The sequence below is a fragment of the Anabrus simplex genome, chromosome 7 (assembly GCF_040414725.1).
Source record: "Anabrus simplex isolate iqAnaSimp1 chromosome 7, ASM4041472v1, whole genome shotgun sequence".
Classification (NCBI taxonomy): domain Eukaryota; kingdom Metazoa; phylum Arthropoda; class Insecta; order Orthoptera; family Tettigoniidae; genus Anabrus; species Anabrus simplex.
In genome coordinates, this window is record NC_090271.1 from 12,901,709 (window position 1) to 12,928,070 (window position 26,362).

The following is a 26,362-nucleotide window of genomic DNA, read 5'->3' on the forward strand; positions in this document are numbered from 1 at the left end:
AAATACCACCGGACTGAGCCAGGAACGAACCTGCCAAGTTGGGGTCAACCGTCTGAGCCACTCAGCCTGGCAAATTATTTTTGTCATGGAATACTGGAAATTTTGACTTAATAATAGAAATAAGAGTTTTCATTATGTTTTTGCATCTGGATACAGTCTTACCGTCAAACACACCGAATGAAATTTTGAACTGGGCTATGTTTTTTAACCACTCATGACTGGGATGTCTGAGGTCCCCTTTTGAAATAACCGAGATCCAGTAACAGGTCTTTTCTCGTATGACATTTTTGTCTCTTTCTTCGTATTTACTGTATATCGGATCACGGATACTCTATTATTTCATGAGCTTTGAAATATATTCAGAAATATGAGTTACTAGCTCATAATAATGTTATTGGAATTTACATTCCACTAACTATGTATTTGAGCACCTTTCACCACCGGACTGAGACAGGATCGAACCTGCCAAGTTGGGCTAAGAAGGCCAGCGTTCTACCATTTGAGTTGCTACTCAGCCCGGCTATTAGCACATAACAATAATTATAGAAAATATGATTTTCATTCAGTCATTTATATCTGACACCTTTTTACCGTACGAGCTGTAATAATGGAGATATTCAAGAGTTTATTACAAAGTGTTTCAACAATCAAGCATTACTGACGGGGAAGCGTTGTTATGCCATCACAGTAGCAAACTAACTGGCTATGATGGTTGTTGTAATAGATAAGAAAAATGTTCCACCGATCAATACATACATACATTTATAAATGTATGTATGTATGTATGTATTTATAAATGTATTGATCGGTGGAACATTTTTCTTATCTATTACATTGAATCCAATCAATACGGAATATGAAACTTATAAATAATAATATGATGGTTGTTGTCGTTTTGTCGTTATTGTCTTTATAATACGCAAAATAATAATAATGTTATTTGTGTTACATCTCACTAACAACATTTAAGGTTTTCTGAGACTCGAGGTGCCGTAATTTTGTCCCACAGGAGTTCTTTTACATGCCAACAATTTGTAGCGCCACATACGTTTCTATAATATGTTGACTGCATTTTAATCAGTACAGTGGTTCTACTTCAGATACTGACAACACGAACACTGTTCACATAGTGAACCACTATAAAATTATTGTGTACCCATGATCCGATATACAGTAAATACGTAGAAAGAGACAAAATGTCGGTCGGTAAGTAACTTGCTTTCTTGGCTTACGCTGTGTGAACCATCAACGATAGACCCCAGGTGTAAGCGTACAAAATGTAGACCATACAAACCTCTACAACAAGAAAGTCTGTGATGGCACATACCTATTTCCAACCGGCTGCCCTCTAGAAGCGATTTTATGCCACAGTCCGCAGTAAAAAATATAACTCCTTAAAATTAAATAAATATTTCTATATTATCCTCAAGTTCCTCATGAAAAACATATCAGATGTAAGGCTTTTCAGGTGTTTGCTCTATTAACCAGCGTTTCATCTTAGGTCTGATACTAGACTCATCAGAGTGGAATATATGCAGGTGAACTTATCAGAAGCCCTTATAAGAGGCACAGTCTGATAACTGCATAAGGGGGATAAATCTCCACAATGGAATTATTGCCTGCCTAGCAATTCTGAATGGAAAATTCTAAATTCCCATGGAGGCAATTAGATATTTTTCACCAATAGAGCATGTCAAAAACATATCAGATGTAAGGCTTTTCAGGCATTTGCTCTATTAACCAGCGTTTCATCTTAGGTCTGACACTAGACTCATCAGAGTGGGATATGTCAGACCCTACCCACTGACGCTGGGGTGTATGCAGGTGAACTTATCAGAAGCCCTTATAAGAGGCACAGACTGATAACTGCATACAGGAGATAAATCTCCACAATGGAATTATTGCCCGCCTAGCAATTCCGAATGGAAAATTCTAAATTCCCATGGAGGGAATTAGATATTTTTCACCAACAGAGCATGTCAAAAACATATCAGATAGAAGGCTTTTCAGGCGTTTGCTCTATTAACCAGCGTTTCATCTTAGGTCTGACACTAGACTCATCAGAGTGGGATGTGTCAGACCCTACCCACTGATGCTGGGGTGTATGCAGGTGAACTTATCAGAAGCCCTTATAAGAGGCACAGTTTGATAACTACACACGGGAGATAAATCTCCACAATGGAGTTATTGCCCGCCTAGCAATTCCGATTGGAAAATTCTAAATTGGAAACACCTGGTTTAGGAAGAACAACAGTCAGAAGATTACAAGGTATGGTTGGGGAGACAGACGAACAAAGATCATGATTGATTATATAATTATCGAGAAGGAACACTGAACGAACCTTTTAGAAGTTACAGCCATGCCTGAAGAAGCCTTTGGTGGAGATCATAGAGTTGTGATAGGAAAATTGAAAGTGGGAAAGATTGAAAAACCCCCATTAAGAAGAGAGAAAAAAATTAAAGTATGGAAGTTGAAGGAGAAAAGCATGCAAGAAGAATTTTAAAAGGAAATAATAGCCTTGGCACCCAGGACGGAGGTTGGGAACATTGAAGATGAATGGAAAAGATTTAAGGAAGCACTGGTTGGATGTGGAGAAAAGGTCTGTGGTTGAACATCAGGAAATGTGACAAAGAGACACATTGGTGGAATGATAGGGTAAAGAGTAAAGTGAAGGAAAAGAAAATGGTATGGAAAGCATGGAAAACATCCTAATTTTCAAGAAAGGCGATAAGAAAGTATTGAAGAACTACAGGGGAATTACTCTGATATCCCATGTTGCTAAGATAATGGAGAGAATACTGGAAAGTAGGATAAGGTTGAGGGTTGAAAATCAGATACAGGAAAATCAGTTTGGTTTCAGAAGTGGAAGGTCAACAATAGAGGCCATTTTCATTGAGACAACTAATGGAGTATATGGTGATGACATTCATTGACATTGAAAAAGCATATGCCAGTGTCCTCAGGACTCAAGTCTGGGACAGTCTGGTGCAAAAAGAAATTGGACAGGGATTAATGGAAATGATCATGTCAATGTACAAGGAATGTTGTAGTTGCATGCAAATACAAGTTGGCAGGACAAGTTGGTTCAAAATCACTAGTGGGAAGTGTTCCATCACCAATCCTGGTTACAATAGTAATGGATGACATCATGAGGACAGCAAAAGCAGCATATCGAGGAAGAGAAATGAACATCATGTTATTTGCAGATGATATTGTGATTTGGGGAGAAGACGACATGAAGGTTCAAGAACAGTTGGATGTGGCGAATGGGAAGATTGAAGAATGTGGATTGAAAATAAGTGTAGAAAAGAGTAAAACTCTTGTTATGACTAGAAGGGAGAAGGAAGGGAAAAGTCCGATTAGACTTGCAGACAAGCCCCTGGAAGTAGTGGAAACGTTCAAATACCTGGGGAGTTAATTAATGGAGAATGCTCAACTGGAAGCTGAAATTAGTAATAGGATTCAAGTTGGAAGCTGTTTCTATCATAGTGTAAGAAACATGTTATGGGACAAAGATGTGCCAATGGAAGCAAAGGACACTATGTACAAGATGTATTACATACCCATAATAACTTATGGAGCAGAAACTTGGACAATGACAAAGAAGGATGGGAGTCGAATACAGGGAGCCGAAATGATGTTCTTGAGGAGTATGGTACAGAAGAGTAGAAGAGATAAAATAAGGAATGAGAAAATCTGGAAAGAAAGAGTGGAAAAAATGAATGATAAAATAGAGAATAGCCGATTAAGATGGTCTGGGCACATGAAGCGAATGAGTGATGGAAGAATGCCAAAAAAGGTGATGGGAATGCAAATGCAAGGAAGGAGAGGTTGCAGACGACCACAATTGAGATGGAAGGACACAATCCAATGCAGTTTTAGAGAAAGAAACCTGGACTAGGACAGTGTTGGAGGCAGAGTGGAGGAAGGACCAAAGAAAGTGAAGAGGAACCATATTTTCCCCTACCTGACTAGAGCTGGATAATGGGAAATGATGATGATGACAACAAATTAAGTGTATTGAACCTTCACTTTTGATTGTGATTAATTGTCAACACAGATCCAGAATGAAATTTGTCACAGGGTTTCCGTGGAACACAGAGCTGTAAGAAGGTGCGGGCGTGAATGGGTGGACAGAGAAAAGATCAAATCTTAACCCTTTCGCACTCAGCGCGCCGATCTATTGGCGCGAGAGGTTATGGCGTGAAAGCTCACAGCGCCGATACATCGGCTCTGTACTATTTAGGGATTTTCATCATTTGCGTGGCTGTTAAATCGTAACAGTTGATCGTGACGGTACCTTAAAACGTTGATTTTGCGTTTTACTCTACAGATATATCCACCAGCCCTACAAAATATTTTTATTTTCGACAAATGAAATCTGTTGACCGTGAATGTTTTATGTTGTGGTTATTTGAAGTTGTTATTGCGTGGATATGTTTTGGTTGGCTTATGAATACAACAATTTGATCTTGATATGAGTTTAGTTAAGAGTATATTTCGTTTCTTTGGTATATCGTGTATTCGCTGTACTTTGCAAACTATAATTTTACTCCACTTCATAACTCCGTTGTTGCACACGCTTGCGTCATCTTTTTATCGTAATGGCTAGGCCATATTCAAGGCCGATATCCTTGAATTTTCAGATTATTTAGACAGTAATAATGACCTCCTTTTGCCGAAAGTGATTCGCATTATGTGGGAAATGACACAGTCACAGCTGCTCACCGTGCATCAGACCACGAGGACCTAACATCGATGACCGTTACATGTACAGTGAATAACTATGTGCCATGTTTCATGAGTGAATTGCAGCACAAACATCATATTGTTATCAAATCATTCAGAATTAAATGTTCTTTCCTTCACGTCTAAGAGTAAAGAAGGAAGACGCAATAATGTCTGATTTTTCAGTCATTGAAAATAAACAATTATTTTTAAAAATTTATTTTCAAAATTAAATTTTTTTTTTTTAGGCTTTACCAATAACAATACGTCCTAGGTATATTCATTTCTGAAATGCTCATAGTTTCCTGTATGAGTGTGATTTATTTTATTTTAATGTGTGTTAAACTCTTTACGTGTTGATTTTTTGTAATTTGGTTTGGAAAATGACAGAAATTAGTCTGAGTGTCTTTGAGCAAACTCCTGCATATAGGCTGAGTCCCAAAGGGTTAATTTAAAACCCTAAAATTTGGAATTTTTATTTCTTTCCTTTTTTTTCCCCCCTTCTCTGAATTTAAGGCTTGATGACAACACCAAATAAAAATTGGATAGACCAGGTGAGCTCATAAGCTCTTGTAACAATAATAATTTACAGAGTGAGCTTGAAGCTCCAAATTTTACAAAATGTTCAAAAGAGCACCACTGCTCCATTGCATCACTTCTCTAGGAGACTGCTCTCAAAAACTTCTTACAAATAACTTTCTCCAAGACACAATTTTACACAACAGATTTACTGTCTAACGCACTTGACAGTCTAAGTTACACTTAAATGGAAATAGTTAAACTTTAACAGAGGAAATAAGTGCCCTTTCTACATGGCCTTAGTGAAAAAAAGAAAAGATTTAATATATCAGCCGTAAACTAAAATGTTACGAGGTGAACACTTGCACTTGACAATGCTTAAAACCCTGTATGGGCTTATGGCCCGAAGTTACAGAGGCTAAGCCTATACTACAGAGGTGACTAGATGAAGAGAAAGAATTAAATACCAAAAAGAAGAGATAAATTTTAAAGTTTACAAAATCATAGTCACCCCAATACCAAGTTGAATGAGAATTACAAGAGGATTAATATTTATTCCCTAAGTTAGAATGAGGTCCTTAGACTTGTTTGAAAAGTTACATTGGAAAGTTGATATATTTACACTACAAAAGAATTTTGAAACCTTCCACTCAAATCAGCTTTCTTATAAAAATATGTCTGCCATTACCTTGAGCTGGTGGGCCTTCATATGACGGGCGAGGTTTGCCCGCTTCCTCCGCTAAGAACACACTCTAAACCTCTTGACTGGAGCGATGGAAAAGACAACATGGCCAAAAAGGTCCCAGCTTTTATAGCGGAGAGGAAGGTTCCAGAACTCTCTGGGCTGCAGCCCTGTACACAGCCTTAATTTCTATTGGCTAATTTAATAAATATCCAAAATTGGTGACTGGTGGAAAATTTACATGAAGAAGGAAGAGATAGCAGTGCTAGTAACCTAAGAACACAAAAAAACAATCTATAAATGCTTCAGTATATCAAACTAATAAATACAAAATTCTCTTGAAAATTAATTGTTCATCCTCTCAGTAGGGGGCGCACCTAAGTCGACAGTAGAGACATCTCAAGATAAAGTTCAAAACTTCTTCAGGTAGACACTTCACTGATCATATTACAGAAGGCCTTCTAAAAGGCACTCAGTTTGAATGTACGGAGTGGTTGTACCTCCGGTACAAAATTTATTACTTATCGGGAGTAAACATAAATGTGAATTTTTCTTCTTCGTATTTTCTTGGATCCCGTAAAACTACTACTTTCTTCTCTTGTATTACTGGCCGATGGAAGTTGGCCACTTAAGACTTACGACCATTTTGATAAAAGCAGGTGGAGTCCTGTGACACAACGACGCAGAGAGCGCAGACTCGAGAAGTTTTATGAGATTCTTGAAATTTTGCTGCTGGCCTCAGGACTCTCGAGCGAGAATTCCCACTCCTACCAGCGGCTGGAATCTACGTTGGATGATTAGAATTTTTTTTTTAAAGTAGCAACTGTGGAGTTTATATGAAATTTGATATCATGACCACAGCCACAGGACCTCCAGAAACTCAAACCAAAGAGACATTACTTTTCATTTCTAAAATCTCACAAGCAGTGGTTGAAACATGAACCACAACCATCTTGATATTCTGCTGTTTGCCCCCTGCCACATCCTATAGTCCGTCTTAGGTAACCTCACTTGAGGCCAAGACAAAACATGACAATAGAACTTACTTTGGGAGGGGGTGATACTAAGGTACTGGTACCGTATATTAGTCAGCAGCTCTAAACACTGTGCACGATTCTTGATGTTGAAGGACATTCAAGTGGGCCTATGTAAGGCAAATATTTGAATATGCACACCCGTACAATTTTATTTATTTATTTACAGAGTTTACGCCCACATTGGAGCACTTAAATCAGACTACAACAAATTTGTCTTCCTTTTCTTCTCCCAAAAAGTCTTGAGTCTGGTTGACCTGGCTGCCCTCTCCGCATCCGTTATAACATATTGTTTCCTTTGTACAGTGGTCAGAGGAAGCCTGATGCATTTATTCTTCAAAATACTTTTCTCACCTCTGTTTTCTATGGTTTGCATGGTAATATTCAACTCCTCCAAATCACTTTGAACTTCTTTAAACCAATTGTTTTTTGATTTACTATTCCAAAAATAATTAAATAATTGTTTTAAAACTCTGTTATCACTTAGTCGAAATATATGACAAAAAAAAAAAAGGCAATTCTTCTTTTTCTCATCGTGTCTGTGATGGACTCGCTTTCCCGATAGTTAACCTCATTCGGCAACAATCTCCACTGTCCATCCACCTGATGTTTCTTGTTTATGATCGTCCTGAGTATCCTTCGATCAACTTGTTGTAAGCGTTCTACCCGTACAATTAATTGTATATAAAATATTTGTGTCCATAAAAAAGTATGTGTACGTATGTTGACATGTCTTGTGAGATATAATTTTATTCAATGTCTATCTTTCCATGTTCTTGGAATTGTTCTGACATCCGTTACTGCATGAAGTAACGTCGTCGTATTATACGATATAAACTATCATAATGTGTATGCTGATAAATGTTGTCAAAACATGCTACCTAAGTTCTGAGTTATTAATCAACCATACACAGTGTTTACAGCTGCTGACTAAATATAACTGTTACCGTGGTTTGGGTGGATCAGCGGAGGTGAAAGAAGGTGCCGGGATGAATGGGTCTAACTACCAAATCAAAGTTAATTTTAAAACTTTAACAAAGGTTATATTTTCTGAGTTCCAACAATTAATAACAACAAAAATCTAACAATTTTTGATTAGGTGAAGAAACAAGACTAGGAAGGATCCAAGATTTCATAATTTTAACACCCTTGGGCTACAAGCCCCTAGTTTTTACAAGTTTGAGCTCCTAGCTCCGCATTACCAAATACAAATTTGTTCAAAGGGCAGAAATCCCCTAAAACATGGAGCACCAACTCCGTCATTTACAATATCAGGCCTCCTGGAGGCACTTTTACAACACATAAAAGAGCTGACCTGCTCTCAGATTTTCAAGCCTATTAAAGGCCATACCAGACTTTACAATTAATTGCCATCAAGGCACAACTTACAAACATGACACGGAGGTATCTTGTACCCAACCTACTGGACCTTAGCAGAAAAAGAACAGGTTAAGAAACTGGCCCGAAAAAACCAAAAGGAATGGAGGCGAGTATTTGCACTCCTACACATGCATTCTTAAAACCTAAAAGGCACTAGGCCGATAACACAAGGGGCTATTCCCAACCTATGCAGGTGACCCATATAAGAAGGAAATTTAAACATTACGGAAGAGAAAAATTCAGTTACCAAAACGCAGTCACTTCAAACCAAAATGAAGGGGAGCTCGAAAGGGTAAATCACTCTCTATCCCCGAATTACAGTTACAAATTTAATTAAGTTTTTACATAAGCCGACAGAAAATTACATATTTAGGAAATTAGGTTACATTGTAAAGGTTTCAGACCGTTCCCACGGGTTAAACTGCTGAGCTAGCAAGAAATAAAGATGTTAAACGGCCATTACCTTACTGAAGACCTGCTGCCTGATGAAAGAGGCGCTACCCGCCTCCTGCTTTACGTCCACACTCTTAGTTAGATGTTAATCGAGTGGCCGAGAGACAAGAAAATCCGCATTTTACAAACCCTCGGGGAAAATTCGAGACCTTTCATGAATAATCAAGAGACACCCCCAGGTTTTTATTGGCTACATTAAACAGTTACACACAAAATCGAAGAAGAAATACGGCATTGGCGGAAAATTAATTACAGAAATTATTGATTGGCTAACTTCAAAACTGGTGAAAGGAAAAGCTCAATATTGCCAACCCACAAAAGAATGAACAAAATTTAGTAAAGAAAAAACTTACGAGTACAAAATTTCTTCAAAAAAGTTCCTTCACTTCACACCAGGGTGCATGATCATAGTTTTTCGGCAGTGACATCTATGAGAGAATGTCCAAACTTCTTGATAAATAGTAAACAAAAACAAGTTGAAATTCACACAGTGACATCTTCAGATGAAAGGTTTAAGTAGGTCCAGTTTCAAGTTCACTGTTTCTCCTGTAGAGGAGTACTTTAAGGCGGAAGATTTAAATGTGCGGCATAGAGGTGTACCACCTGGTACAATAACAAAAAATGTAATATAAGGTAGCAGTATCTTGGTATGATCATAAAACAAAGCATCTAAACCAAATAAATCCTATACCCCTATGTGTAAATGTTTCAGTAAAAAAAAAAAAAAAAAAAAAAAAAAAAAAAAAAAAAAAAAAAAAAAAACCTACGAACATTCGAGATTGGCTTTTTTCGCCATCACAAGGCTAATATTACGTAGGGTATTTTGCAAAGTGCATTGTTAAAGCCGTTCTTCGCTATGATGATCTCAATAATAAACTAGTGCTAGAACTGAGTGGCCTAGCCCGTCGACACGTATTTACGGAATGAAGAGGGCCCATGGTTGAATACTCGCGTACTTCGTCCACCAAGCCGTACATCTACTACACACCACTCGCCACACAATGAAGGGATAAATGCAAATGACATTCTTACAGCAAATAAACTCTGGGACAGGATTGAAGTCCGGGAATGGATATGGAATACAGCAACAACATATTTATCGAAATACATATAACTTTATTTAAATAAAATGTTTCCAGTTCAACATAAAGGAGGAATACCTTCTTTAAATTATTGCATGTATTTAACAGAAAGTAGAAAGGAAGAAAAAGAGAAAAACATCATGAAAAATTCAAGTAAGCCATTTCTATTACAGCTGTGAAGGTCAGGGCGCGGGAGGTAAATGTTTCCACTATCTGTAAAAAGCAAACAATTAAGCTTGGCTGTTGATATCGTGATCATTAGGAAGGGGAAATGAAACCACGTCTCAAGAAGAGTCGTCACGCAGTACATACTGTGATGTCTCGATCAACTTGACGAATCTGGAGACGGTTTGATCTTGTGTTCACAGTAAACAGCGTAGCCATACAAGTAAGTGCTAAGAGGTTTGATTAACCGCATACAACCCGAGGTGGATGGGAGAGAGAATCTGTCATTTCATCTGAGCTTTGAAAGATCTGTGTCCCATTAATGAATGTAATATTGTTAGCACACATTTATGGCTATGAAGACAAAGTAGCATTTCACACAAGTTATTCCAATATAATTGGTCCGTTATTGGAAATTATTCATTTCACATCTAACACATTCTTGGTTGCCAGCATTTCACCCCCCGTGTGCCAATTTGGGCTAATCAATTGGTAACTGGCACACCTACTAAGACACATGACTGGTACAGGTAGTGGAGGCTACGCCTCAGGCTGTGCCAATGCACTGTGAGAGGCCATCAATTCCTATAGTGCATTGGCATTCAGGACAAATATTTCAAGTTCCGTATGGGAATCAAAATTTATATCATTTCCTTCACAGAAGTCTCAGAAAATTTCAAACTACAGCTTTCATAAACAAACAACGGAATACGTAATTCAAAGGAATGTCGACACTTTAAAGTTATTTATTTGCAAATAATATTTCATTTCCTTTTTAAGGAGTTAAACTAGGTTTTGTTCTTTTCATTTCTTTTTGCAGATGAATAGTCCAAGTAGAAGGTTCAATATACAATACTCTGAAGGCAAGAAATTCTGAAAAGGTTCTGCACACATCTTAGGCGAGATTAACTGAAAATATGATCCTTTGAAATAATTCAAGTCCCATGCTTTGAGAAAGAAAAGTTTACAACACACTGTGATTCACAGAGAGTGCAGCACTATTCACCTTCTGTGGTTCTTGAGACTTCTCATTCTGAGCGCAAAGAATTTCCATCCCTAGCGACCAATGCGACAGGATGGCTCTGAACTATACAGATGACAAATTTAATTTCAAAAATCTCACATGCACTGGGCACTATTTGTAACGCTGGTACTAAGTGCGCAGAGTGGTTAGCTCTTTGTCCCCAGGCCATGTGTCTTTCTAGAAGTCTCGACTTTCTCACAAGGAATCTAAACCCTGTCCTCGTTAGCGAACTGCCTTGGCTACACAGCCTTCTATAGAAATTAAACTAACAATGTATAAGACATCTTTCATTTGTCTATTCACAGTTCAGAAAGCTATACAGTGGCAGTCTATAAAATACTGGCTTCTAAAAAGTCAATATGACTAGAACAGAAACAAGAGATTCAAGTAATCTTCAGTAACAGAGAAACATATCGATTCTGTTAATCTAAAACCTCGTATCTCCAGAAATCAACATTTTTTTAGGAAGGATTATTGATAGACTATAATTTCAATGAGAATTGAAAAAAAAAAAAAAACCATAATAACATGCATAGAAAACTTTATTGCGATGGAAATAATTAAAAACTGAAAATATCATGGACAATGGATATACTAAGCATTCAATATACTCAAAAATCTTAATTTAGATTGACGCTGGAGTTACGAGAGTTTGGAGTAACAGCAACGATATAATTCTTGAATCAACTGCCACTGTAAAGATAATTTATTTCAAAAATATAATAAAAAATACACAACTAAGTACATTCTGGTATACACACGCACATAGAAAACAAGATAAACAATAGGTACATATGCTTTTAAACAAAATGTCAACATAGTTGTAGGGCTCGCACTAGTAACATAGAAAAGTATCGTCTAAGCAGTAATTTTTTTACTTTTCTGTAAATGTTTTGTTAATAGAGCATAAAAATATTTCTTAGATAATATTCTGATGGAATACACATTCTGTGATGCAAATTCCTAATATGATATCTCCAGTTTACAACCTTCATAACGGATCACAGAACAACTTAAGAGGGGTGGCCTTTTACCAGGCACAAGATAGAACCACATTCAGTTCGCAGCAGCTGAAACCTCCAGAGCACAAAATGTCAGTGGACTTCAAGAACTAACCCAATAGTTCAAAGTCTTCATCAGAATCATCAAACTGACGATCGATATCTTCAAGAGCTGAAATACATAGAAAGAAACAATTTCAGTGGTCTGCAGTATATTTCCACTGTTTGATTCTTCAGTCTGTTGAAACTAATTTGATTAAATAAATTTTAGAAAGTATCTAAAAAAGAAAATATTTAACAACCAATTATAAGTGAAAAATAAACAACATTAAAATAGAATAACATGCTCAGTCTTGAAAGAACATCATACTTTAAATGAACTGATTAATATTAGTAAGAAGTGTCCGACTCGTTGGCTGAATGGTCAGCGTACTGGCCTTCGGTTCAGAGGGTCCCGGGTTCGATTCCCAGCCGGATCGGGGATTTTAACCTTCATTGGTTAATTCCAATGGCTCGGGGGGCTGGTGTTCGTGCTGTCCCCGACATCCCTGAAACTCACACACCACACACAACACTGTCCTCCACCACAATACCACGCAGTTCCCTACACATGGCAGATGCCGTCCACCCTCATTGGAGGATCTGCCTTACAAGGGCTGCACCCGGCTAGAAATAGCCACATAAAATTATTATTATTATAGTAAGAAGTATTAAAACGTTAAAATCTGTGTCCACTCTTCAAATAACTGTTAAAATGTTACATTAACCCGAGAACTGTAGACCCTCTTTCTGAGAGACGATGTCGTTTTTCCGCCGTAAATTTATAACTGGACACCAGATGGCACTAATATAGATACCAGCTGAATACTAATAATTTTTTCTTCACTTCTGAAAGTCTTTGAAAAACAAGTAACAGTCTAGAGAAGTTTATTTAGCTGTAGAAATGAAAGTACTTTCATATGTTCTTAGAATCAAGATGGCAGTCCGCTTTGTTGACGATTCTAAAATCAACGGTTGATTTTCGAAGATCTTAGTGACAGTACTGATGGTGACAGTGATTATTTTGTTAATTTTGATGAGGAAATGTTTCCTGAAAGGACAGCGAAGTACAAGGTGCCTCAGAAGTAATGGGAAATTCCGATAACCAGAATGATGTTCAAGTCGGCGTAAGTTACCTTATTACTGGCAGTACATCAATATTTGAAGAAACCAGTGAAGGGATAAGTGTGAACTGTTGATATTTTTGTAGATTGTTATAAGGACTTTGATCACAACACAGGAAAAAAAGGAATTGACCTAAGAAAATTAAAATAAGCTGTAGGTTTGAAATTTGTGAAAAAAAACCTCAAAATCCATTTTGAGAAAAAAACATGTTTTACTTAGCATTCAAAATGAAAAGTGAAGAACTGTAGGGAAATATGTAAGAACATACTTGTGGTTTTCAGAATATCATATTTTAGGAATAAATTACCTGCGAGAAATTATTTTCTTTGAGCAAAATATTTCAACAATTCCCTTCGTTCAAAAAAATTATAATTGTATTTTACGATAGAACATGCAACAATATTTTGTATTATTTTTGAATACTTCATGTAGAATAGTCCTGCAGCTTTCTATTGATGTATAACATAGACTTATTAGGATGAATATGAGATTATAGGCACGATTTTATTTTCATGGTGTATACTGAGGAAAGTAATTGCAGCAGTTCTAGGGTTAATGAAGCACTCACTCATGTGGTTCCTCTCTCCTCAATGGTCCACCTAGGAGTGCAATGTACTGTCACTGGCATTGCACTAGCTGGGTACTTTACCGTAACTTCCCATTATGTCATCGGCCTTTACATAATTGTAATAATTAAAGTCTATTAATACTGTTGTTGCTGTTATTATTATTATTATTATTATTATTATTATTATTATTTTGTGCGTATGGACCCAATGGATCACGCAAAGCTGTAACGATTCTGTTTTCTGAGTTGCCAAACAGCTCTCACCCTTTCTCCGTGGATCCTTTTTCGTCTTCTGTCCACTTTGCTCCAGTCTTCTTTTTCACTTCGTTCTCTGGTTGCACTTTCCATCCATTAATTTTTTTCCTGTAGAGGTTTCTGTCCGCGGTGTCAGTTGAGTCCATATGGGCTTTTTCCAGACCCTTCTTTACTTCCAGTACCCATGGAATATTTTTTAGATGTTCTATGTAGGTGAGTATCTTGTGTGTCAGTCTACTTGCCGGCAGTCTGCGAACGTGCCCATAAAATTTCAGACGTCTTTTGCGGATGTCTGCTGCAATGTTGGAAAGCTCTTCTGTCACTTTGCGTGACCTCAGTCTATATCCATCTTCTGTTTTTCGGGGGCCGAGAATTTTCCTCAGGATTCTTCTTTCTTCTTTTAAAATGTTTTCTAGGTCACCTTTCCCGTTTAGTGTAAGGGTCTCACTGGCATATAAGACTTCAGGCTTGATTACTGTATTATAGTGTCTGATCTTTGCATGGCGGGACAAGCACTTTTTATTGTATATGTTGTGAACCCTACCGTAGGCTTTCCGAAATTTTTGTAGGCGAGTTTTCTGGGCAGCCTTCTCGCCTCCCGTTGGTTCAAGTATTTCTCCCAAGTACTTGAAGTGTGGTACTCGGCTGATTTGCCCATATGTCGTGTTCAAATTTTGGATGTCAAGTTTTAAACAGAAGAACTTGGTCTTTTCGAAGGAAATTTGTAGACCAACCTTTCGAGCACATTCACTAAGAGTTTCAATTTGTTTAACGGCTGTGACTACATCATCTGTCAGTATGGCAAGGTCATCTGCAAGAGCGAGACATGATATCTCAATACCGTCTTTAGGTCGTCCTAGTCGTATGGGGCGCCAGTATCCCATGTCTTTCAATGCCTTCTCCCACTCGCGGATAACTTTGTCTAGAACGAGGTTGAAAAGAAGCGGAGATAAGCCGTCACGTTGTTGGACGCCAGTTTCACCATTAAAACCTCTACAGGAAAAAAATTAATGGATGGAAAGTGCAACCAGAAATCTCCCCCATGAATTTAACTTTGGAGATAGTGTCAGTGAGTGTTACCTTGATGAGGTTGAGGGTCTTGGAATCAAGCCCCAATTCCTCAAGAATAACAAAGAGAGACTGTTGTTGATGTTATTATTATTATTATTATTATTATTATTATTATTAGTATTATTATGTAACTGTACGACAGTTTGAACTCTTGATTTAGTAAATCAAACTTCACAATTTAATTAATTTTATTAATGGTGACTGTCTCAATAATATCAGGTATGGATGCAGTTGCCTTTGTGATTCCTTGGAAGGCCTACAACAAATGGTTAAGATATCAGAAGTAAGTAAAAATCAATGTGAAAGAGACAAAATTTATAGTTATTAGTAAACAAAACATTTTCCTAAATGGTACAGAAATTGAGAGACTGAATTCAGATTGGGACCAATCAGTCAAAATGAAATGTAGAATATAAAAGGCACAAAATGCCTTGGTCAAGATTAGTTCTGTTCTGAAAAGTCACTATTCGAACATCACTCATACTAAACACTGATTGGTGAAATTGGTATTCACAGTCTTGCTATATGGTGTAGAAACATGGACACTAACTGCAACCACTACAAAAAAATCAGAAGTGATTGAGATGTGGGTCTACAGGCGAAAATTAAGAATCTCCTCGACAGACGACACGACAAGTCATGAAGTACTGCGACTCAGGAAGACAGAGAGATTATTAACCTTTTCGCTGCTAATATTGTGAGCGACTATCCGAACCCTCGGTGCTGAATTATTTTTTAAAAATAAAATTCCTCAAAATACATGAAAAATATGAAAATTGTGCAAGATATTTCGCATGAACTGGCATATAATTCCAGAACGGCTTTCATTTTTAATTTTTTCACAAAAATTAACAACAGAAAAAATCAGGGTTGTCCATGTGAGCCAAAATACACTATCCTATAAAAAATTATATATTCCATTTGCACAAGTGCTAAATTCTCACCAAATTAGACAACGCTCTTTCAACAATTACGAATGTGAGACAATTTAGCTATTTTTCAAATCAGGGTTGTCCATAATAGTCAAAGTACTCCCTGGTCATCGCCTTGAATAGATCGGTTATGACTAATTATTTCATAATAAAAAGCAATCAAGGAACATTTCACTGTTACAGTAATGTAACAAAAATTAAATTTAAGTCAGGGTTGGCCAAAATAGGAAATGTAGTGAAAACACCAAGTTCTAAAATATCAACTCACCTAATTTACACCAAACTGTTTCATAATTTACAACAGACACTCCAATGTGCCCGTCTTCAAAACTTCACTAATGTGTGGTATATTTCGAAGCAGGGGTGAACACAGAGGGCCACGTCACATTTGATGCACATGTACCGGGTTTCTCGCCTCTTCTTTTCGCCAGTTGTTGTGTTGGAGCAGACATGGCAGCATCTTGTAGGAAATTTCTTCTTTGGAGTAGGCTGTACAGGGGATGGGAAATGTCTCTCCGTTAGTCTGAGTGGTTGGTCACCAGATGTAGGATGTCCTCTTTTACTGGTTTGTCTAGACACGTGGTACTTCTGGATGAGTTCCCTTATGAGCTGTAGCTGGAAATCTGCTAGTGATATGTTCTGTCCAGTTTTGACATTGAAGAGGGCATGAGAATTTAGAACAGTGATGTCCAGCTGGTGGTAAAAGAACTGTCGGTACCATTTCATTGACTTCCGCATACACTCTATAGAGTGGCCGGTCAACAGGACCCATATACTTATTATAGTCAACAATACAATGGGGTTTCTCTACAGGCAGTCTTGTCTGTCTGTCCGTCTTCCCTGTAGGTATCATTTTGTCTGTATGTCGCGTGGTCAGCATACAAACTTCCCTACGATCGAACCACCTGATGGCAATCATGTTCTCTGTTGCTTTTGATTCAGTTTGTCCTTTCTTCAATTTTGAAGTAAATTTCGGCATACCCCTAATGTTTCTCCTGACGGTACCACATGTGTTGGTTTGGTTTTTGTGTAGGTGATCGTACAGTTGTGGACTTGAATACCAGTTATCTATCCACAATGTATGTCCTTTCTGCAAGTACCTTTCAATTAGCGTCAAGACAACTGCACCTGATACCCCAAACTCACGTTCAGGAATTATTTCTGTAGTTGACCCTGCATAAACAATAAAATCCAGCACGTAACCGGTCTCTCAATCGCAGATAACAAATGTCTTTATTCCAAATCTGTGCCTCTTAGATGGGATAAACTGAATGAATGAAAGCCTGCCTTTGAAAAGCGTCAAACTTTCATCAATGCAAATGTTTTCAAACGGGGTGAACGTTTTGCTGAACTGTTTTCTGAGATGGTCAATTGCAGGCTTCATTTTATATAGCTGACTGTTGTTGTCATTGAAATGTAACAACCGCAAAAATAGGAGATGCCTGTGTCTAGACATGAAATCCGAGAACTGCGGGGTCATTATTAGAGGATCAGTTGACCAGTATTCAAGAATTGTAAGTTTCTTCATTCTTGCCATAAGCATTGTCATGGCGAAAAAGACGTACAGTTCTTCAGGTGTAGTTTCCCTCCATTTCTGTAGCCGTGAACTTGGAGACGGTGGCATTGTTTGCGCAACAAATACAAAGTACTTGTTTGTTTCAACTGCTATATGCTCCATAATTTCTCGTGAAAAGAAGCACTGAAATACATCTAAAACTGCTGGTTCATCATGAATCACACCGAATGATATATCCAATGAACTGTCATCAAAACTGTGTATTACAGGACTAAACATATTACCCATGCGCCATTGAATTAAATCAGGTTCGAAACAAATTCTTTTCCTGGTTTGTGGAGCTGGTACTTGAGGCTCAGCACTATCACTGTCATCACTGTCACTACCCAAATCACTGATATCTGAGTCCTCACCTTCCGATTCAAGGGTATTTACAGCTTCTATAAGTTCGAACTCGGAAAGAACGCGCCGTCCGCTACTTGAAGCCATTTTTACAAACCCTGGATACAGGTGCTTTGCGGAACTGCCAACCTAGGTTGCGCGCTGAGCTGAGGGCATTATTTCAGATATTTGACCGTAGATAGCGTTAAAATGCAGTCTTCGTTTTGACTGATGGCCCATTATACTGCTAAAAGATGTAGCTTGCTGCCTCTCAAGTTTGAAAAGCAAAGTAAACTCCCAAGGTATATATTTCCTGTTCAGAACTTTAGCTGTAGTTACCCACGAGATATCTCGGGCGCAGCAAGGACGTGGCGCATTACCACGCTCGAGATATCTCTGGCGTAGCAGTGTAAAGGTTAAAACTGAGAGAAAAAAAACGAAGTCAGACATCCTCAGAGGTTTGGACTTCTTCAGTTAATACTTACAGCCTGGTAAATACAAGAAAAGTTCTGGATCATTGGCGCGAGAGAGAGAGAGCACTGCGACTTGGGAAGGGGACAGCAATAATACAGCGCAGTAAAGTAACAGGATGTGCATCAATCACAGATAAAACTCATCATCATCATCATCATCATCATTTCCCAACTCCAGTTTCCCAGGTGCGGTGTACAAGCACTCGCCATCTCCTTCTGTCTCCATACATCTTCTGATCCAGTACATCCTCCCATTTGTATCCTATCTCCTCCACATCTGATCTTACAGTCTCTATCCAACGTTTTCTTGGTCTTCCCTGTGGTCTTCTTCCTACGAGATTAAGGTCAAAATATTTTCTGGCAGGTCTTTCCCTGTTCATTCTCATTATGTGCCCATACCACTGAAGTCTGCGTTTCTTTATGACACTGATAATAGGAACCTCAATACCAGCTACTTTCCTATTCACTTCATTTCTGATCTTGTCCTTTCTGGTTGTTTGGTTCATGGTTCTAATGAATCTCATTTCAGTTGCTTGGATTCTGCTGAAGTCTTTGTTTAGTAGGGTACATGTCTCTAAACCGTACGTGAGGATTGATACGAAGTAAGTGTGGTACATGATTGTTTTCGCTTTCTGTGGTATTTTGCAGTTCCAGAGGAGATTCCTGACTTGACTGTTGTAGAAGTTTGATGCTTTCTGTGTCCTGCTGAGTATTTCCTGCCTAACAGTGTTGTCTTTCGATATTGTGCTTCTGAGGTACTTGATTCTATTTTTGCTCCTTCCAGAAATATATTTGAGCTTGTTCCTTCCCTGTTGATGGTCATTTCCACTGTCTTTGTTTTGCTCATCTTCAGTCCAAAATTTTTAAATGTGTTGTTCCATTCGTTAAGTTTCTTCTGAACTTCAGCTTCTGTCTCTCCCCATAAAAGCACATCATCAGCAAATACCAGGGCGTTTGGTTCACTGTCCATTTTCTTGATAGATTTGATGACCTTGTCCATTATTATTACGAACAGGAGTGGTGACAGAGCACTTCGTTGTTGGACACCCCTCTTTGTTTCAAACCATTTTGATCGTCCGTTGCATACCTGGACACAGCTGTAGCACTTCTGGTATAGCATCTCGACTATGTCAATTAAGTACTTTGGCACCTTTAGGTCTTCCAGACATTCCCATAACAGATAAAACTATCGTACATTAAATAACAACATGGCAGCTCGAATAGCTGTAGTGACCTGCAATCATTTAAACAGATTTCCGTGAACTGCTGTGAAAGGTTATGTCACTCGCGTAGGGATTGACGTAAGACACAAGGAATGTTCACCAAATACTTCAACGAGAGAAATGTTGTTTAAGCTGTTTGCACCAATGTCACTGACACAGTAGGTTCTACTCAATGCGTAATAGGATAAAACTCATAACAGCAGGTAAATAAAACATCAAATAAATATTTTACACAAACAAACTGTAATGGTTCAATCAGTTACCCTGAATGTTAGTTTTTCTTCTGTTAACTAACTGACTAATTGATTAATTAATTAAAGAAGGGAAATGAAACCCGTAAGTATGGATCAAATATATAACAAAATACTCGTACGTCCTTACCTTTAAAAAGCCATATGTTTCAGGGTGGATTTTTTTTCTAATCGTTTAACATCCCATTAACACATCAAAGGTTTTTGCCGATGCAAGGATGGGAAAGGGTTAGGAATGGGAAGGTAGTGGCTGTGGTCTTAATTAAGTTACAGCCCCAGCATTTGCCTGGTGTGAAATGGGAAAAACAGGAATCCATTTTCAGGCCTGGGATCCTGAATGCAAGCTCAAAGCTACGCAATCCTAACCGCATGGCCAACTGGTTTGGTGGGTGGAAATGTAAATGAGAATGCTCATGAATTGGGTGACAACTGAATTGCTGTTACTGGAGTCATTTTCATCAGATCCAGTACTGCTATCTGAATTACTGTCACTTTTAGGAATTTTCAGCAATAGATGGGTCTGGAACCATTTCATGAAGTTTTGGCTATTCATCTTATCATGATAGTCCCCTGATTTTGTCTTTGACCTGAACATTAACAGTGCCCCAGGAACAAAACCTTCCATTCTGCCAGATCAAACAATAATCAACCTTCACCCCCCCCCCCTACATCGCCTGTGTTGTCTTTCTCAGGGTATAAAATTCCTGCATTCTCCGAATAATACACTTGCTCACGTCATCCGGTACAATGCGTTTCTTATTACCAGGGATTCCACTCTCCTGGGCCACTTTAAGCTCCTTCCTGAATCTATCTCTCTGTCAGTCCGTCCATCCGTCTGTTCCTTATACAAATCCATACCGTTTCACCAATCTGAACTCAACTTTGTATACACTTCACATTTTAGTACCCAGCAGGTAACCCCATCTACAAGAAATTTTAACAGCCCTCTCCATTCCATTGAGTTAGGACCTTTGGCACATTAACATGGGCTAATATAGGCAAAATATTGGATTTGTTGTACAAGGACAAGACAGAGCTCATTTCTAAGCCTCATGACGTAAAGATCAAAACTCGGTAAGGCTCTATGGGTGCCAAAAACCACGTTTTAAGGGCCTAAAAGCAACCGTTATGGAGATATTGGCATCACACTACTCTGCTATAGGAATCGGATGAAGAAATGACCAATCATCAGCTCAAGGATTCTACAGTAGAATACGGTGGAACCTTGATTGTCTGTTTTTGGAGGAACCATGGAAAGAAACATACAACACGGGAAAACGGAAAATCTGGAAACAAATGGAAACCATCAACAATTTGGCAAAAGTCACAAAAATGAAATAATTATTATCTTACAAACATTCCTAAACCAAAGTACAGGCCTAACGGGTCTTCACTTATTGAGCGATCGCTGCTCAGACACAAAGGCCTGCAGGTTACGAGGTGGCGCATGGTCAGTGTGATGAATCCTCTCGGCTGTAATTCCTGGCTCTTTAGACCAGGGTTGCTGGCATCTCACCATTAGATAGCTCCTCAATCGTAGGCTGAGTGGACCTGGAACCAGCCCTCATATCCAGGTAAAAATGCCTGTCCTAGCAGGGATTCGAACCCGAGCCCTCTGGGTGAAAGGTAGGCAAGTTAGACCGCAGGGCCAGCTTCAAACATTACCATACACAAGTTAAAAAATCTCTATACCTAACATTTAGTTTTACAAGGAGACCATGGAGCTCTTAGCTGAGTCCTGGCATTGTTTCCAATTACTTGTGTCAGGCTCCTCGTTTTGATGTATCCTATTCGACCTCCTTTGGCCAATTTTTCTTCTTTTCAGACCCCGACGGTATTAGATTTATGAGGCATTCATTGCCCTTATATTTCTTTTCAAAGCGTCAGATCCTTTCCATTTTTTCCCTCTGATTAGTGTTATATAGTGGATGGTTGCCCAGTGAAGTCCAATATATCAAGTATGACAATTTTTTTTCTGTCCCTTGAAAATTCCTGTATTAAACTGTGTATTACCTTCAGTTACAGCGAGAAACTTATCACTGATGCATTTGTCATTATGAGCTATTAAGTGTGCGTTATTTTTCCATTATGAATATTTATGCACTCCAGCGATTATACTGAATGCGATCGATCATCTTCAGTATAGTTTTCTTGCCATATGCACTAGCGAGCTCTCTCATCAACATTCAAACTTGAAGGCAGTGTCAGAGTCGATTAGTAATACTCGTTGATTGTTGTTCTGTAAACACAATTAAAAATAAATGCGTAATTAACGTTGCCAAATAAACAATCACTGAATTTTAACGCTATGTACTGAAATTAAATAAGAATGTCATAAACAGCTCAAAATATGGCGCATAGTGGTAAGGTTTTTTTTTTGTTGCTTTACGCCGCACCGACACAGATAGCTCTTATGTGACGATGGGATAGGGAAGGCCTAGGAGTTGGAAGGAAGCGGCCGTGGCCTTAATTAAGGTACAACCCCAGCATTTGCCTGGTGTGAAAATGGGAAACCACGGAAAACCATCTTGAAAGCTGCCAACAGTGGGATTCGAACCCACTATCTCCCAGATGCAAGGTCACAGCCGCACACTCCTAACCGCACGGCCAACTCGCCCGGTAGTGGTTAGTTTATTCAGTACAACCTCGCTGGGAAGTATTACCGATTACATGAAGTAAAATTATCTAACAGGGATATATGTCGTGTATGTAAGGCATAAAAATGAAATGGCGTATGGCTTTTAGTGCCGGGAGTGTCCGAAGACATGTTCGGCTCGCCAGGTGCAGGTCTTTTTATTTGACTCCCGTAGGCGACCTGTGCATCGTGATGAGGACAACACATACACCCAGCCCCAGTGCCAGCGAAATTAACCAATGATGGTTAAAATTCCCGATCCTGCTGGGAATCGAACCCAGGACCCCTGTGACCAAAGGCCAGCACGCTAACCATTTAGCTATGGAGCCGGACTGTACAGGCATAGTACAAGATATATAGGCTATCCACCCTTTCTAAAGATAACATAAGAGTATCAAAAGGCGTTAAAAAGACGAGAGAACAATACCAAAACTTCTTCCAATGCGGCTTATTAAATAACAATAGTGTTTTTAAAGTTGTGTAAAACACCAGACAGCAAATATAAAAACATCTGCATTGGGCCCATAAAAGTATCACCGCATTATTGCAGATCACACTCTTTCTAAACCAAATGTTAGCTCATCTTCATCATCATCATCATTGTACAGTTCCAGTTTCCCGGGTACTGTTAATGAGCCTCTTCCACTTTCTGTCCATATACAACTTGTCATGGAGAACATCATCCACTGTCCATCCTCTGGTAACTAGATCAACCATGATCATGCCCATCTGTTGGGTTTTAGGTCTTCCTGCAGGTCTTTTTCCCTCCACCTATCTTTTCACATTTATTCTGGCTGTTCTTGTAGGCTCCATCCTCATCACATGCCTGTACCACCGTAGCCTGGATGTGCCGATTCGGTCTAATAGGGACGTCTTTATTCCGGCTTCTTTCCTCACCCCTTAATTTCTTAACTTGTCCATCTTGGTCTTCTGGATGGTGGAACTAAGAAATTTTATCCCTGATGCTTGCAGTCTTGATGAATCTCTCTTGGAGAGGGTGCATGCTTCAATACCATAGGTCAATATTGGTACCAAATAGCTGTTAAACATAATTAGTTTGGCCGGTTTCAGAATCATGTTCTTACTTGTTGGTAGAATTCTGATCCCTTTTGCACTATGTTTGTAATTTCCTTTCTGACCAAATTAACACTGGAGATTACACTTCCAAGGTAAGGAAAACTATCCATACGCTCTAGCTGGTGGTCTCCAAGTTTTACACTTGCTGGACGCCCTTCTCTGTTGACTGCCATCACCACTGTCTTGGTCTCGCTGATGTTGAGGTTATATTCCCGAAACTGGGATTTCCATACATTGAGTCTGGTCTGTACTTCCTGTTCCGTTTCACCCCAAATCATGCGATATCATCAGCAAAGGACACTGCATTCAGTTCACCTAACTTTTCATTGACGTTCTGAAGCCTTTTATTTCGGAGCAGTGGGTTATTAAACATTATTTTCTGGTCACCTCTTAGACAATGAATTGTACGTTACACTCGACCATGTGCAACTGCAAGGAATAACTTTGGCCGCCATTTTGAATACTTGGACCGATTAATCGAGCTGAAACTCATTTGGGACAAATATTTCAGGTTTCCTATGGGAATCAACATCTACCGTATTTACGCGAATAATCCCCGCATATTAAAAAAAAAAATTTGAGGCACGAAATTGGGGTGTGGGTTTTATTTGCATCAAGGCTGCCAACACGCTCCTGGCTCACCTAGTTTTCGATGCGGAGTGTACAGTTATGCTTTGTGCAACCGTAGATGGATGAAAACTGTCCCCATATGTCATTTTTAAATGGAAAACAATATTCAGACTTTTAATTCTAAACCGACTTTACATTTTAAAAAATAGTACCGTATTTTACAGAGTAATTTAAATTCAAAATTTCTCCGTGTCACGATAGAACGCGTCTTCCGGAACATGCAGGGGTAGCTCTCCACACTTTCACTCACTTCGGTGTGTCTATAGTGTGTTTCATAGTTGAAAATAGAGTGAAATCGTAATTCTTTTGTATTCAGCGTTTTAAGGAACTCCACAATATCACGTAGCAGGCAGAACGCGGAAAAGCAGAATCCACGAAAACTGGCGAGGGATGGCATTTCTGAATTACAAGATGGCTGTTAATTCGAAATCACATAATTGGAAGTCCAATTTCTGTATTACAAAGACTTCGAATTAACAAAGTTTTACTAACAAACATCAGATTTCGCCGATGTGTCTATTTCAAGTGTTTACATTGCACGAAAAGAGTCAGCCACCACCGGTCGTGTTACTATCCAGTAAAAAGTCGCGCAGCAGCACGGCATATCGAAAAGGCAGTGGCAACACAAAGTGAGACAGCTGGAAATTGGCTTATACTGATATCAACTTTTCTTCAGCCAAGAAAGAAATGGAAAAGCTTAAGATCAAGAACTCCTAACTGGGATAGTACAGAAAACATAAGCAACTCTAATTGAATCGGTGTGTTGAAATGTGTACATATTCCAAAATCCCTACTTTTCAGGAGAAAGGAAAAACTGTTTCATAGCTAAAAGAAAGGTTTGATCAAAATAGTTTAATTAGGCATTTATACATCATATATATGCGTATTCAACTACTAAGTATGAAAATCATATTACGTACGGTCTTCAAGTTATACAATTTTTTATGTCCAGGAATATGTCCGTTTTTATACTCAAATTTGAGAAAGATCTTGGTAGAGGCAGATAATCTTATAAATAAAGTTGTTCGTGTCCGTTTGTCTGTTTGTTTGTTCCACCATCACGTCAAAACGGCTGGACAGATCTCAACCAAACTTCATATTTAGAGTATACTCACCCCGGGGAAGGTTTCGATATGCATATCATTTTAAAATCTTTGAAAAGACGGGGGTTTTATAGGAAAACCACAATGGTTTTATTTTCTCTTATACTATTATAGGCAAAATAACGAATTTGTCATATAAGGACGAGACAAAGCTCAATTTAATCCTCTTGACGCAAAGAACAAAACTCGGTAAGCCTTATGGGCCCGAAAACCATGTTTTAAGGCCCTAAAACCAACCGTTACGGAGATATTGGCACCACACTACCCCTGCTCTAGGAATCGGATAAAGAAATGAACTGCCGTAACCATGGCAACGTCAGCTCCAGGATTCTAGAGCAGTGAGATTATGTATGTACGTTTGAGCATAGCTGCCAACCAAAATTGGTACAAATAAGACTTAATATCTGGAAAAAATATACTGTTGTGTAAGGCACTCATAGGACTCCTTTAGACGGGGATGGAAAGGGGGTGAAGTACGAGTATATAAAAATATTACTATATATAGAAATGGAAGTGTGTGTATAAATGACATCTCCTCCTAAACCACTGGAGCAATTTCAACCAAACTTGGTACACGTATTACTATCGGGAGACGATCACTGTGGGGGGTAAGCCATCCCTAGCGCCCTTAAGGGAGAGGGTCAGGGGGAGGGGTAGTTACAATAATAATCGAGAATAGTGTCGAATTCATAGTTTTCGGGATCACTGAGTTGAAAAGTAATACTCTAGAATTTTTTAAAGTCCCCCTTTTAGGTGGGGAGCAAAGGGGGTTGAGATATAGAAATAATTAAAAACAGTTTCGAATCCATAGATTTCAGGGTCTCTGAGATGAATAGTATTACTCCGGATTTTTTGCGAGTCCAAGTGGGGAGCGAAGGGGGTGAGATATAAAATTAATCGAAAAACTACATATAAAAATATTATCTTCTTCTTCTTACTATATATAAAAATTGATGTATGTGGGTGTGTGGGTGTGTAAATGACACATCTCCTCCTAAACCACTGGAGCAATTT

General features: G+C 38.6%; 1 protein-coding gene across 2 annotated transcripts in view; it reads right to left on the bottom strand.

Moving 5' to 3' along the window:
- Window positions 1-11,450: 11,450 nt before the first annotated feature.
- Window positions 11,451-26,362, bottom strand: part of Atg4a (Autophagy-related 4a) — a 98,454-nt gene continuing 83,542 nt past the window's right edge. For both annotated transcript variants that reach the window (XM_068228562.1, XM_067151060.2), the window contains exon 10: window positions 11,451-12,241. In XM_068228562.1, the coding sequence (XP_068084663.1) occupies window positions 12,180-12,241 (62 nt within the window). In that variant the 3' untranslated portion in view covers window positions 11,451-12,179. The remainder of the gene's footprint in view (window positions 12,242-26,362) is intronic.